The sequence below is a fragment of the Cyprinodon tularosa genome, unplaced genomic scaffold (assembly GCF_016077235.1).
Source record: "Cyprinodon tularosa strain WSP-4 unplaced genomic scaffold, ASM1607723v1 ctg721, whole genome shotgun sequence".
Lineage (NCBI taxonomy): Eukaryota > Metazoa > Chordata > Actinopteri > Cyprinodontiformes > Cyprinodontidae > Cyprinodon > Cyprinodon tularosa.
This window is the reverse complement of record NW_024039476.1, coordinates 392921-406156: the sequence shown is the minus strand read 5'-3', so window position 1 is coordinate 406156 and position 13236 is coordinate 392921. Positions and strand designations below refer to the sequence as shown.

Here is a 13236-nt window from a genome sequence, read left to right as displayed (position 1 = left end):
AGTATAAATTTAAACCTGTTTGGGCATATAAAATATCTGACAAGGCATGCCGACACCTGCTTACAGTACAATGACCACTGTGTACCACACAGTAACACATACACATTTATGAGGCTTAAATGCAAGAGGACATGCCTGTCACAAATGGTTAATTAGATTATCATTTATAGACCACAATAGCAATTGATTCCAAAACAGAGTTGACACATTGGCAGTAATCATAAACATCCTTTCCTGCTGTGCCCCATTCAGTTTTATATGTTTGAAAAGGAATTTGGAATGTACCATCATGCTCATATCAAACAATGATCTCCACATAACAAGTTTGTAACTTATTTAAATCAATTATGTACTTATAAATATCGTCCATAATCTTTCGATTGTTTTTATTCTTACATTCTCACTTTTTTTTCTTCTTTTTAGTCAGTGCACCATAGAACACAGCAGCTTTCTTAGAATAGATAAGTAGATATATCTATAAATGAATTTAAAACACATTTTTATAGTAAAAAAATCCTTAGGCAGGTATCACCTAATGGTATAAAAAAAGAAGCCTGTGCCCTGATATCTCAGGACATAAAAATGCATCAAAGACCGTCTCCCACAACTTAATCAAGCTGCTTCCAGGTTCGGACAAATTCTGGTGAAGTAAGCCTAAGCTATTATAAGCCCTGCATACAACTACTTATAAGCTTGTTATAACTGTTGTCTATGTTTAAGACATAAAGTAAGATGGGAATTGGCGCTTGAGTAGTCGTGTTGTAATGACAGAGCCTACTTACAGGATTTTTGTCATCATTGCAGGCTAAAAAATTCACATAAACACTGGATAAGCCTCCATTAGTACTGAATCATTTATCCAGCAGCATATTAATTACATGGTAGAAAGTTAGTCAGAGCTACTAAGGATGATGTAGTTGCTATCTGTTTTAAAATATCCAATCAGTGTGAAACTAAAAGGCAATTTAACCTTTTTTTAGTGACTCCGGGCTGAATTTAATGATATTATTTCAAATTCTAAAACATTTAGACAGCTTAAACATAAAAGCGAAGTAAAGAAATTAATGTGACTTTTACTATATTAGTGAATCAAAAGCCAAAGCCTTTTCAATTCATATTTGACTTAGGTCCCATCTTAGACTGAGAAAAACATAAAAACTATAACATGGACAGCTCAAACTTGTACTGTAACTCTGCAGATATGAGATTTTCTTTAAAACACATTGTGTGATTTTCAATCCTTTGATTAATTTGTAAGGATATTTTAATTATAGTAAAAGAATATTTGTAAAATTATCTCCAATCTTGTTCAAAAGAGCCACTCATCCAGGATCCCGTTATGGGCTTGATGTATAGTCAGACCTCTAATAATAATTGAATAATCTATCACCTGATAAATATTTATAAAAGTTTGACAACAATTAGTTTTGTGTACAATCTATTTTTGATAAAGTAAAATTTTAAACCAAGGCTTTAAGCACATTTGTGTATAGGGCCACTTCAGCATGTGCAAGTCTCTAAAAGGGCCTGTGGTAGCTAATACAACTTTTGATTTTATAACTTAATTTAAAAAGAGCTCACTGCTCTTTTATTATTAAAGTATTAATATTTATTGAACAGCTTTAACCACTTTTCACACTTTACAAGACCTCAGATTTATAACATGATATTCTTGTATTTACTGCCAGGTAAATTGCTGTGGAGGGATGGATTCAATCTGTGGGCCTTAAGTTAGACACATATGCTCTAAAAAGTGCTGTAATAGTGATACATTGAATGATTAAAACAAACCATTACTTTGATTTTCCCTCTGCAAAATTACAAAACCTAGTAACTAAGTTGAACCAATGGCTTTTATTTCATATGAGCATTTGTGGTTAAATAATCCCTTTTTTCAAATGAAAAAAGGGTACAATACTGCACAATGCAGATTGTCTCTCAACTACTTTTGCCAGTTTTTAACCAGGGCCCTGATCCCACACTATCCAAATGACATATTTTGTAGAAGCTGAAATGGATGTTAAATCCAATACACAACAAGAAACATCTAGGATCAAACAAGCTTAAAGCTTGAGATGAAACATGGCACTGATAAGTACAATGGTCCATAGGATCACAAACATGATCAGTTAAAGAATACTAAATTACACGATTGGTATTTGTTCCCTGTATAGTAAATGAAGCACGCAAATTACAAATAAAATGCTACAATGAAGTAATAAAAACACACTGTAATGAATGTCCGATTCCCAGGCACAGTTTCACAGTACTTGCTTGTAGCATGATATCCTATACACCTAGCATGCCAAAAAGGGGGAAAAACGCCCGCAGAGAAACTTTGTCCAACATTTTTCCCCTCAATAAACTTTAAATGGTTTCTCCAGCCCATGGGCTTATCAGGATAAAAAGTACCAAAACTCCATTTTAGCCTCAGAATTTTTGTCACCATTTACAACTTCTGCTGAGCAGAGACACCCTTCCAATAATCAAGGATGTCATGCAGGTCCTCACCTTTAGCAAACTGCACCTTCTTTCGAAGAGCATTTCCAGCTGTTACATAACAGGCCTCATCACGAGGCCCTTTTCGGTATGGGCGAAACCGCTCCCAGATACGTAGTGAACTTTCTGATGAGTACTCTGGGCTAGAAGAGTATCCAGAGTAACCGGAGTGTTGGCGGGCAGGCGAAAGCTGGGAATAGGATGCTGCGTCCCTGCGGGATCTTGTCAGGGGCTTTAGAAAAGAAACACGCTGGGCTGGGGAGCCATGGTGGGACCCTTGGTAGTAGAGAGCTGGGACAGAGTGGCGGTGCTCCGAGCAGTGGTAGTCCTGCTGCACCTCCAGTTGCTGTTGCTGCTGCTGTTGTATCTGTTGTTGCTGATGATAATGATGGGACTTTTGGCTGTCTTGATGTTGGGCACCAACACCACCACTGTCGCAACCACCACCACCCCCTCCTCCACAGCTCCCACTCCCCACTAAAGGCAGCCTCTCCAGCGGTTCTCCACATCCCACAGGACTAGCTCGGTCTGGGTACTGTGGCTGTTTTTGGTTACAGGCATCTGGGCTTCTTGGTTCAGGAACATCCAAGCTATATACTCGAGCTCCTCCTCTTTCTCTGTCTCGACCTGTTGAGCCACAAGATGCAGTACTGCTCTGTTTCTTGACGGCATTTGCCATAACAACAGCAGCATCTGCGCTCATTTGGCGCTGAATTGGACGTGCAGCTGTGGCTGGGGGTGGGTGCCTGTATGGGGGAGTAACAACAAAGCCCCCACCACTTATCCCTGGTCGCTCGGAGAGAGGCGTATTTAATGCAGGCAGGGGAGGAGGAGGTGGTATTTTGTTTGGAGCAATGACTTGACATGTCTCTGTACCCCCTGGGATAATGCCACGAGTAAGGGAGGATGCACTGGTTGGCGGTGGGGAGGTTGGATTTGATGAAGCTGTGTGATTAGTTGAGGTGCTTGAAGCAGCAACTGCTGCTGCATCAAGTTTTAGGGCATCTATACAGTTGTTAATAATTTGGTTAACTTTGTCCACCTCCATTGCAATAGTGGAGATCTCTGATGCAGAACCATGTCCATCATCATCGGAATCATTACCAAGATCAGTTTCATCATCATCCCTCAGGTCATCTCCCCTTCTACTGCCATGACCACCATCCCCCACTCTCTCCATCCCTGCTCCTCCAGTTCTCACATCCATATAGTTTCCTTTACTTGTACCCATGGCTTCAGAGAAAGCAGAGGCCATCTTTTCTACTTGAGGGATAGAGGAAAGCCTTGAGGAGGTAGTATTTGCAGAGTGTAGCAATCCAGAGCTTGAGGAAGTAGACAGTTTTCCACCATGATGATGCTGATATTGGTGATGCTCCCTTGACTGTTCTTGAAGCTTTTGGACTGCAGATGGATCATTTGCTACTGCTGCAGCCACCTCTGGCCCATAACGCATTTCAAGTATGGTTTTTTTGACAGATATTGACTTTTTCTTTTCATCGTGCATCCGTTTTTTTCGAAGACAGTAGTAAACAATTCCTATAACAATAAGCATACCAAAAAGGCAGCCAACAATGGTCACTATGTAGTGAGTAGTGGTTGAGGGAGTGGGGAGCATATCGTCCCGGCTTTGTCCTCGAGTGGTAAACTGTAGACAGGTGTTGTTATAACGTTGTGAGTTACGGATATAACCTACACAGAAGGTGTAGTTATTGTTAGGCCTAAGCTTGTCAAGAGTAATCTTTTGTATAGCTAATTTCAAATTGGTGACATCAGAGACCAAAGTGTTGTTGTATTGTGTAAGAATAAACATTTTGCTGTATGGTCTTGGGATTTTTATAATGACAGAGGCTGATGATGAAGAAACATGATGGAGCTTAATACTTGGGCTCAAGCTGTCATCTGTAGATGAAGAAGATGTGGTGGGCTGGTAGTATGGCCCAACGCCAAACATTTCTGGTCCAATTCCAGAGGGACCATCAAGATCTGGTGGTAGAGAGGTCATTCCTGGAATCATAACACCATCTCTGCAGCGATGGTACAAAATGTTTTTGGCATTGCGGCCTGCGTGACTCGAAGCAAAAGGACTTAGTAAAGGAAAGCCAAACATTTCCCTTGGTGTTTCACATTGGAGGCGGTCATACGTGTGTGACACATTGTTGAAAGACTCTAACCAGAACAAAAAGCCAAGAAGATCACAACCACAATGGAATGGATTAGCACCCAATTCACATACCATCAGGCGATTAAGATCAGTGAATGTGGATGGGTCAAGGCGGGCAAGTTTGTTGGACGATAGGTCAATGCTGCTGAGACTAGGACATTCCCAGAATGCATTGCTTGCAACAACTTCAATGAGGTTGTGCTGTAGGAATAGGCACTGCATGCGTCCAAGCCCTCTCATCATGCCCTCAGTGATATTGGTCAACTTGTTGTAACCTAGTTGAAGAACCTGGGAGAAAAAAAACAAAATAGCAAATCTTTTGACCACGTTAATATTATGTGATGTCTCTAATAAAATTCAAGCAAATATCTTATTCTGTCAAAATGTCAGATTGAAGCTCCATTTTGTAATTACCTGTAAATTGGCTTGTCCAGCAAATGCACCATCCTCAATATAGCTGATTTCATTCTTGGTTAAGTTAAGGTCTGTCAAGTTTGTGAAGCGATACATGGAGCTGAAAAGCACAGCTTTTAGCTTGTTTTCGTTTAGTCTCAAATCATGGACTGTGTTGTTGATATGGTTGGGGATAGTCTCATAAGGAGGCTGGTTCTGACTGCATATAGCTAGCCAAACATAGCCTTTGTCTCCTTCAATGAGCCAGCAGTCCCCACTGGCCATGTCCGGAAAACAGGAAAAAAACAAAAGAGAAGAAAGCAGAAGAGGAAGAACAGAGACGATAGAAGGACACTGCATGATGGCTATAAAAGACAAGACTCAATGCAAAGGCTACAGTGAGGGCAAAAATGGAGGATTTGCTTGCAGGAAAAGGAAATGGGTAAAGAAACAAAAAACCTCCAAAAGAAATGGGCTGGGTTGGGTGCCGAAAAAGGAGTGAGGGATTTACAATGGCTTTCTCAGCATTATGGTAATTAGCAGTAGATCCATGTTAGGTCATTATTTCTTGAAGTGTCAAAATTTTAAGGGAAGCAACTTTTCTTCATGGTCTCTCTGAAGACTTGCTGTGTGTGTGACTCAAAGAAACGGGACCTCGGAGAGATCTATAGAGAAAAAAAAAACAGAACAGAGTTATTAGTGTATGTCCTCACTATTATCTCTCATATATACATATGTGGGTGGCTGTGTGTGTGTATTCTGAAAAAAATTACAGTTAATGTATTTTTGAGAGATAAAAAGCTTTGAAGCAAAAAACTTTCATATTTATTTAGTCCTTTTGTTATAACACTCCTTGACATATCATCAGACCTTTGCCCATGTGTACAACCTAATCTAACAGTTGTAAATCAGCACACAGAGAACATTTTTCAGAGACAATACACAATATGAAGCACAGAAATGCTTAAAATAATATCTCAGATATTCTTTGCTGTCACACTGTCCTTTCCAAAAGCATAAGCTCCAAGACCCATCAGTATGTTATTTGAATAGCAGTCAACCATTTACATACAAGATAGAATAGTTGTATATTACATGATGATAGACATTGTCCTTGTGCCTCGTCTGTACTAACATTCACACATTGCATAAAGATGCAAAGTAAAATTAAACATGTTCTCTGGAAAGTTTTTGCGTGACTGCACAGACACACTCAATTGCATGCATGTTGTTGCATAACAATATGCAGCCAACCACACATCTACAGTTCAAGATAACACATTGGGAGATTAAGTCCACATTTTCTTAAGTTTACCAGTGAAAAAGGTCAAAAGTCTGCTTTTACTCAAAATTCAGATTTCTTTTCTATTCCAGCACAAAGAACTGAACTCATTACCAGCTATTCCTGTCCAGGCTCTCTAGAGATACAAACAGTGAATCAAGTTCATTATCATTTTTTCAGTCTGCTTATCATTGCTGCCAACTACAAACCCCACATTCTTTGAAAGAACACTATTCTGCATCTATGACCCTATTATGCTGTAAATGTTATCGCAGGGAAAGAATATGATTGGGTTAAAAGTGTTTACATGATGATGTTTAGACTACTGGGATCTTTGACAGCTTGAAAAATCAAATCAAGTTAGCTTTGAAATACCGGAGGACCTTAACATTTAGACCAGGAGACTGCCCTAATAAATCATTATTTTGCTGATTGAGGGTTTGGGTATTATTTTAAGGAAGTTTAAAAATTCTTTTCTATTTAAGGCACAGGCAACTGTATCTCTTCTGACTAATTAGATAATAAGATTTGCTAAATAAAGAATCGATCCAAATGCATCGAAATGTAATGTTTTTTAATTGAGGCTTTCCATAATCAATTGAGAGTTTACTCTGCAACTCTATGGCTAAATGATTTAGCACAACTGAATGTTTAATTTGTACTTAGGATAAATAATTCATTTTGTTTTTCACCTGTTCAACTACTTTCTAACGGAAAAACATAACATCTATTCAGCCCATAACAAACCCATTTCAGCACCCTCTTTTGAAATTCATTCTGTCATTTTCTTGTCTGCAGCTTATCCTCTCCGCATGAGGCATGATCTCATTTGGAGCTCTACAGAGCAAAACTTAAAGGGTTAACACGGGGTATGTAGGAGACACAGCATGTCTGCACAATCACATGTGCAGGGATGTGATTACATAATGAGAAATATGGGACATGCATTGGCACTTCTTAAATGGATGAACAATTCTCATCAGAAGAACATATTTGCAAGAAATTTGGAGTTTTAGATGAGGCTTTTATTTTTACCTCAATTTATATGACACATGCTTCTAAAGGATCCTAAGAATGCATATAATGCAAGTAAAGCATGAAGCATTAAGGGGTAATAGTTTTTAACGACATGGTAATGAACTGCAGTAAACAACATCATTTACCATATGTTTAGATAGCGAACGGTGAGTGCTTAGGTTGTATTCAGAAAGAAAATCCAAGCTGCAAAATTCAAGTTTCAGTTTTAATTCTGTCTAATCAGTTACATAAAATTTATATTTTATGTAGTTAAAAAAAAAAAAAAAAGTCAAAGCATATAAGTTAAGCAATGTTTGCTTAAGCTCACATTTTCTAACCGGTGCAGCTGGACCCATTTCTAGTTATTGCCCTAAGCGACCTTATCTCATATTCTCCATACCTCAACAGAAATGTGTTGTTCCTCAGATGTGGCTTCAGGAATACAGATGCCAATTTAAATTGTAAATGAATATTAAAACAATGGAAAAAATTGCAGTGAATCAGCATGATGTTCTATTTCTTCTGGAGCCATGTGTTGCTGCATGTCCCTTTGATTATGGAGAGGAAACAGTCTATATAAAGATGGAACGAAATGTGTTTTGCATCTGTGCAAATCTTGTTGAAGATTCTTCTTGTTAATGTAAACAAAAACAAGTGTCACATAAACGGAGCTCTGGCTCACTCAACATACAGGTTGAACCTTAAAGTTGCCATGGAGACAACCTTATGATTGACAGTGGCAATTTAGTCTAATGCTAAGAGAATGAAATGTTGTTGGCATTTGCATCAAATCAACATGTCTTCTTCACTCCATTACCCACACTGATAAAACTCCCCTCCATGAATTCTAATAGCTTCCAATAACCCTTGGCTGTGACAGGTGGTAGAATTGGAGGGGGTCCATATCTCCTCTACACTTTCACCAACATGACTCTTAGATCCATGCCACTGTCGGCCTAAATGTAATTTCATTGGCTTGTACTCCCCATGCCTCCAGTCGCATATGATGCTGCCACTGTAAACTGCATCACTTGTGAGTTAAATACAGCGAATAGAATGAGGTGCTCAAACAACATTGCACATTATGTTTTGTATTTGATTAGTATTGAAAATATGTTTGTGGTCCATATTTGAATAATCAAACAATGGCCCAAATGCAAGATTTATTATGGAGGACTAGGCCATTATTGTTTACATTTGGGGTGAATCCTAGCAAGGAGTTATGAGAAAATATATACTTAAAATTAAATCTGTGGATTACATCAGTATCTCATGTCATTTTCTTGTTTTGATTTGATATAAGGCAGTTATACACTGAAAAAAAAAAGATTGCAACCGTTTTGGCTTTTACTTGATCATATTGTGTTAAAGTTACTAAATAAGATTAAGTTTAACATTAAGATTAAATATTATTTTTTTGAGTGTACAGGAAAGAGCAGAGTAAGAAACACAAAGCTCACCTGGTTTCCTAAGTTCTGTAGCGGTACTAAATGGATGCAGAGGTGGGAAGTAACTTTTCCATTTCATTTTTCAGATAACTTTTTACCTTTACTTTACAAAAGAAACAAATGTTTGTACTTTTCATTGCTTGAATTCTTAAAATGGCACCATTCTTCGAGCTGTATTGGTAATGAAAAGCTGTAAAAGTTGAAAAACTAAGAAGAAAAATAAACTGCAGAGAGAATGTGAGCAGTGGTTGCAGTTTGTTAAAGAGAAATATTATCAGTAATAGGAATGAAGAAAATAAACTGGGAAACATTTCAGATTATTGAACAGATTAGGCAAAGCAAGCCTGTTATATTCCATGGCTGTACTAAGAGAAATCCTCAATATTTTCAGCTCCAAGGATAATTCATAGGAAATGTGCTTCACTTTGTGCTTGAACTTAAAAACTGCATACCTTTAGCATTGAAGAATTTTTTTGTCAGATCTAAAAAAAAAAAATCGACAGCATGTATTTTGGAAGGTTATTTGCAATAGAAGGAAGCTATTCTGTTTTCTTTACCTGCTAGCTAATTCTTAGGGCTGCTGAAGCATCCTAATCACATTTTAAGCACCCCCCAAAAAATATTGGGGGTAAAAGCAAAATAAGTGCTTTATTTCTTTCATTTTCTATACGACCTTATTCAAACAAAGAAAAAAATATCACAAGAATTCATTAGATCAACCCTGTTTCTTAGGTTTAATGCATGATGCGTGTGTACATTTTCTCGTGTCTGCTCTCACCATCCCCTTCGAAACACTGAGCTGTGTCAGGGAGCAAGCCAGCATTTAAAAGGTATTTATAGTTTATTATCTGACTCTGTATGTGAGAAAATGCTCCCAGTTCAACTTTCTGAACAGTGCTGGTTTTATTTTCCTCAGTGTGCAATAGCTAAACATTGCACCGCACTAACATGCTATGAGATGTAAGACTGAGTAGTTTTAAATGTTTGTCATCTTAGACTTCACATCAATCAATAGGAAATATTGAGCACTTCTCCGACCACAATAAAGCTTCTAGTCAGCTACTTAACAATACACACAGTAAATAGTAAGCACGTTGGAATTATATTACAAAATTACCACCAACTTAATGCATAACATTTAGTAAGTAATTAATAATAATTCCCTCTAAAAAGTATAAAGCCATATTATTGATTTGCATTTTTGTTTGTAGGGAGTCAGTGATGAGCCAGATAGTTACAGATAGATAATGAAGATTTTTTTTTTTAAACAAGGGAAAGCTTCAGGTAAGTTTTTTGTACTAAATAGGGAAAAAAACATTTTGTGCTTCATATGAGCATCAATAACATCAAAGGAAAGAAAATTAGCTACAATTTGTTTGTATATATTATGCACCGATAGGCCCTATGCCAAAACTGATAATGCTTAATATCAATGTGGAGTCAGTGGTACAGCTTTTTGCTTTGTGTTTCTTGTGCTATCGTATGAATTGGGCCACATTGTTTGTTCCTGCGTTCTGTAATAAAAGATTGAGCATGTTTGCCATGCAAATTAATCGTGTGTCTTTTGGCTCATACCAGAAAAAGGAAGGAGAAAGTAACGTCGGAGGAGCAGAGTGATCAGGGCAGATAGAGGGTGCAGGTGCTTCTAGGTTAAACACTGACAGATTTGAATTGTGGAGTATATCAGAGCATACTCAAAGCAGTTTTCAAGATAAATAATCTGTGTTTTGGTTTGACCCAAGCCATTTCCTTTTAGTTATGTCGATTGAAATGTGTCAAAATAGATGTTCTAGAATTTTGGTGTAAAACCTAAACATAAGAAAGTGAAAATGATATGATATGATGATATGATATAAGATATGATATTTCTTTATTAAAGGGAATTTTACTTATATTAAATGAGTTCTGGTTGACAGCAAAAAAAGAGTTAGACTTCAGAAGACCATCATGTCAGGGGTTGGAGCGCAGGAGAGCAGCAGCATTATGATAAGATAATATTACCATAAAAACCCAACAAAATGTCAGAAAACTGCAATGTTCAAGAACATTGCAAAAAATACACAAGACTGGGATGGTTTTAACTTGAAGAATAATTCTAATTTAAAAGAAGCTCTAGGTAGGGGGGATTTTAGATTTTCACTTTTGGTAATCCTATCAGTTTTTTTGTAATCTAGTGGATCTAAAATGCACCAGATTAAAATACATTACATCAGTTTTCTAAACCAATAGACCACAGTCTACTCCAACCCTGCCTGAAGATTTCTATTTTTTTGTGGAGAAGTTCAAAGTTTAAAGACTATGGTGCAGCTGCGGTCCTGGCTGGTTGTGAAATGTCACTAACACTGAATGCAGTGGCCTTTATTTTAAAGGTATTGTGGAGACTTTTTGCAATTTTTTGAAAAGATCCGCCTCTCAAATTTGAAAAAAAAAAAAAAATTGCACATGCACAACCCTGTATCCGCTCCAGAGATTATCTTATTTTGATGATCCAACTGGAAATCAAAATAACTCAAAAGGCACTGAGGCTTTTGGTACATGAGTTTTTGGATTAGACTTTCAAGACTCGGTTTCTAAAATATATCGCAAAATCTTCTGGTCTTTTTCAGGTAAAGTGAGTATCATGTCTTCTTTCTAAGCCGAATTGTGTTGTTATTGCACTAGATCTTGTAAAAACACACACATAAAAACTTGCAGTCTGCTAAAACTGTGCTGAGAAAAGAAAAGAAATGTGGCCTTTCACCTGGACAGCAAATAAAATGTCCTGATGGGCATTTTTAAAACACATCAAATAAGGTTTGACCGTCTCATAGGATAAAATGTCAATTAAATATCTGTTTAGGTTGTAGCTGTTGGCGATCCATGCCAGCACTCCTGCGATTATTTTGGCAGGTGCTAGCAATGTATCTGTCAGCAGCTTATTTTCCTACTAAGCTCGTCTAAATGTAGCAGGAAACACATGCTCCTAAATGTAGATGCATGTGTTTGTACAAACTGTGATTACTCCATCAACACAGCTATTTTCCAAGTAGCTTTGGAGAGAGCACGGAACAGTAAACACTGTCTAGCAAATGAACAAAATAGAGGTTGAATTATTTGAAAAAAGTTGGTTTTCTGTTATTTTCACTGTTTTGCTTAAGGTTTTTTTTTTTTTTAGAGCAAAGTTTAATGCCTTTCATATTTGTACTATTTTATCAAACGGTGAGTAAGAGAAACCCATGACAAAAAAATTATAATTTTAAGTGGGTGTGTATGGAGATATTAAGACATTAACAAAAAAAAATCAATAGAAAGAATTCAAATGGATACACAAATTCAGGTTTATGCTCTTTATAAGACCACAACCATTAATTGTCTTCTTTTAATGCTAAAGCCAAAATCTTTTTTTTTGTTTTGTTTTTATTCTTCTTTATTTATATTCACAGCACTTTAGTGTGGTGCTTAATATAACTGAGCCCCATTATTCTGAGGAGATTAGGCTACTGTTGTTTTACTAAATAAAAGACTATAAAATGTTTCTTGAGAAAAAAAGCATTTATTCTTCTCACATATAACAGTACACATTTCTTCTTTTTAATTTATACTGAGTCACTTGAATAAAATTGTTCCACTCAAACAGTTGAGGCTTTACATAATTCATACACCTGGCATATTTAGATTTAAAGTTACTCTTCAGTCTTTTTTTTTTTTCTGACTAGAAATCATTTGTATACTTTGGAGTGGCCTACTCAGTCCTGCCTGAGGTAGCCAAAAAAATAGGATTATGTCGGGGAATTCTTTCAACCTCAAATATCCGGAGTTAATCACTAGAGTTATATCATCAAAATAGCAGCAGGAACTTGCAAAAACTTGGTTAGATCTGTTAACAGGAGTGGAAATAAAATACTATGTATTATGTGTACTATTATCGACCAATAAAGCTACTGTATTACATAAAAATATGCATTTAGACAGCCTCAAGGCATGGGTTTAATGGGTTAATTCGTTGTGAAGCTAAGAAAGCTTAGTAAACCGGCTTATAAAGTATCCACAGGTGCTAATTTATTTGAATTTTATTTCTTTTCTCTGCAAAGCTGAATAACATGCAAGTAAAATAATTAAAATAACGCAGAGTTGTTTTTTTTCATTATTAAAAAAAAAAAAAAAAAAAAAGAGCAAAGTCATTTCTAGCAATAAGTTTTTATTGAGCATTGTATGTTGTTTTTCTTAATCAACATATGACTAAATAATAAAATCTACATCTTAGGATAATTAAAGTAATCTCCTCATGATAGATATAATAGCCTTGGAAAGCCCTCCACTATTCCTAAGCTGATAAAGGATGACGTGATGATTGATTGGTCCTTGGGTGATATTTTTCACTTTGGTTTTGCAGTTAGCTCTTTATGGGTTTGTAAACGTTCTTCAGTGTCTCACATAGTCTTTAATACTTTTTTAGC

The 13236-nt window shown here is 36.7% G+C and overlaps 1 protein-coding gene across 1 annotated transcript in view; it reads right to left on the bottom strand.

Annotated features, from left to right (window-relative positions):
- Positions 1-332: 332 nt before the first annotated feature.
- LOC119772649 (protein phosphatase 1 regulatory subunit 29) overlaps positions 333-13236 on the bottom strand; it is a 106725-nt gene continuing 93821 nt past the window's right edge. The window contains exons 2-3 of the mRNA XM_038269165.1: positions 5075-5718; positions 333-4948 (exon numbers count right to left, since the gene is read on the bottom strand). Coding sequence (XP_038125093.1) covers positions 2450-4948; positions 5075-5413 — 2838 coding nt within the window. The 5' untranslated portion in view covers positions 5414-5718 and the 3' untranslated portion in view covers positions 333-2449. The remainder of the gene's footprint in view (positions 4949-5074; positions 5719-13236) is intronic.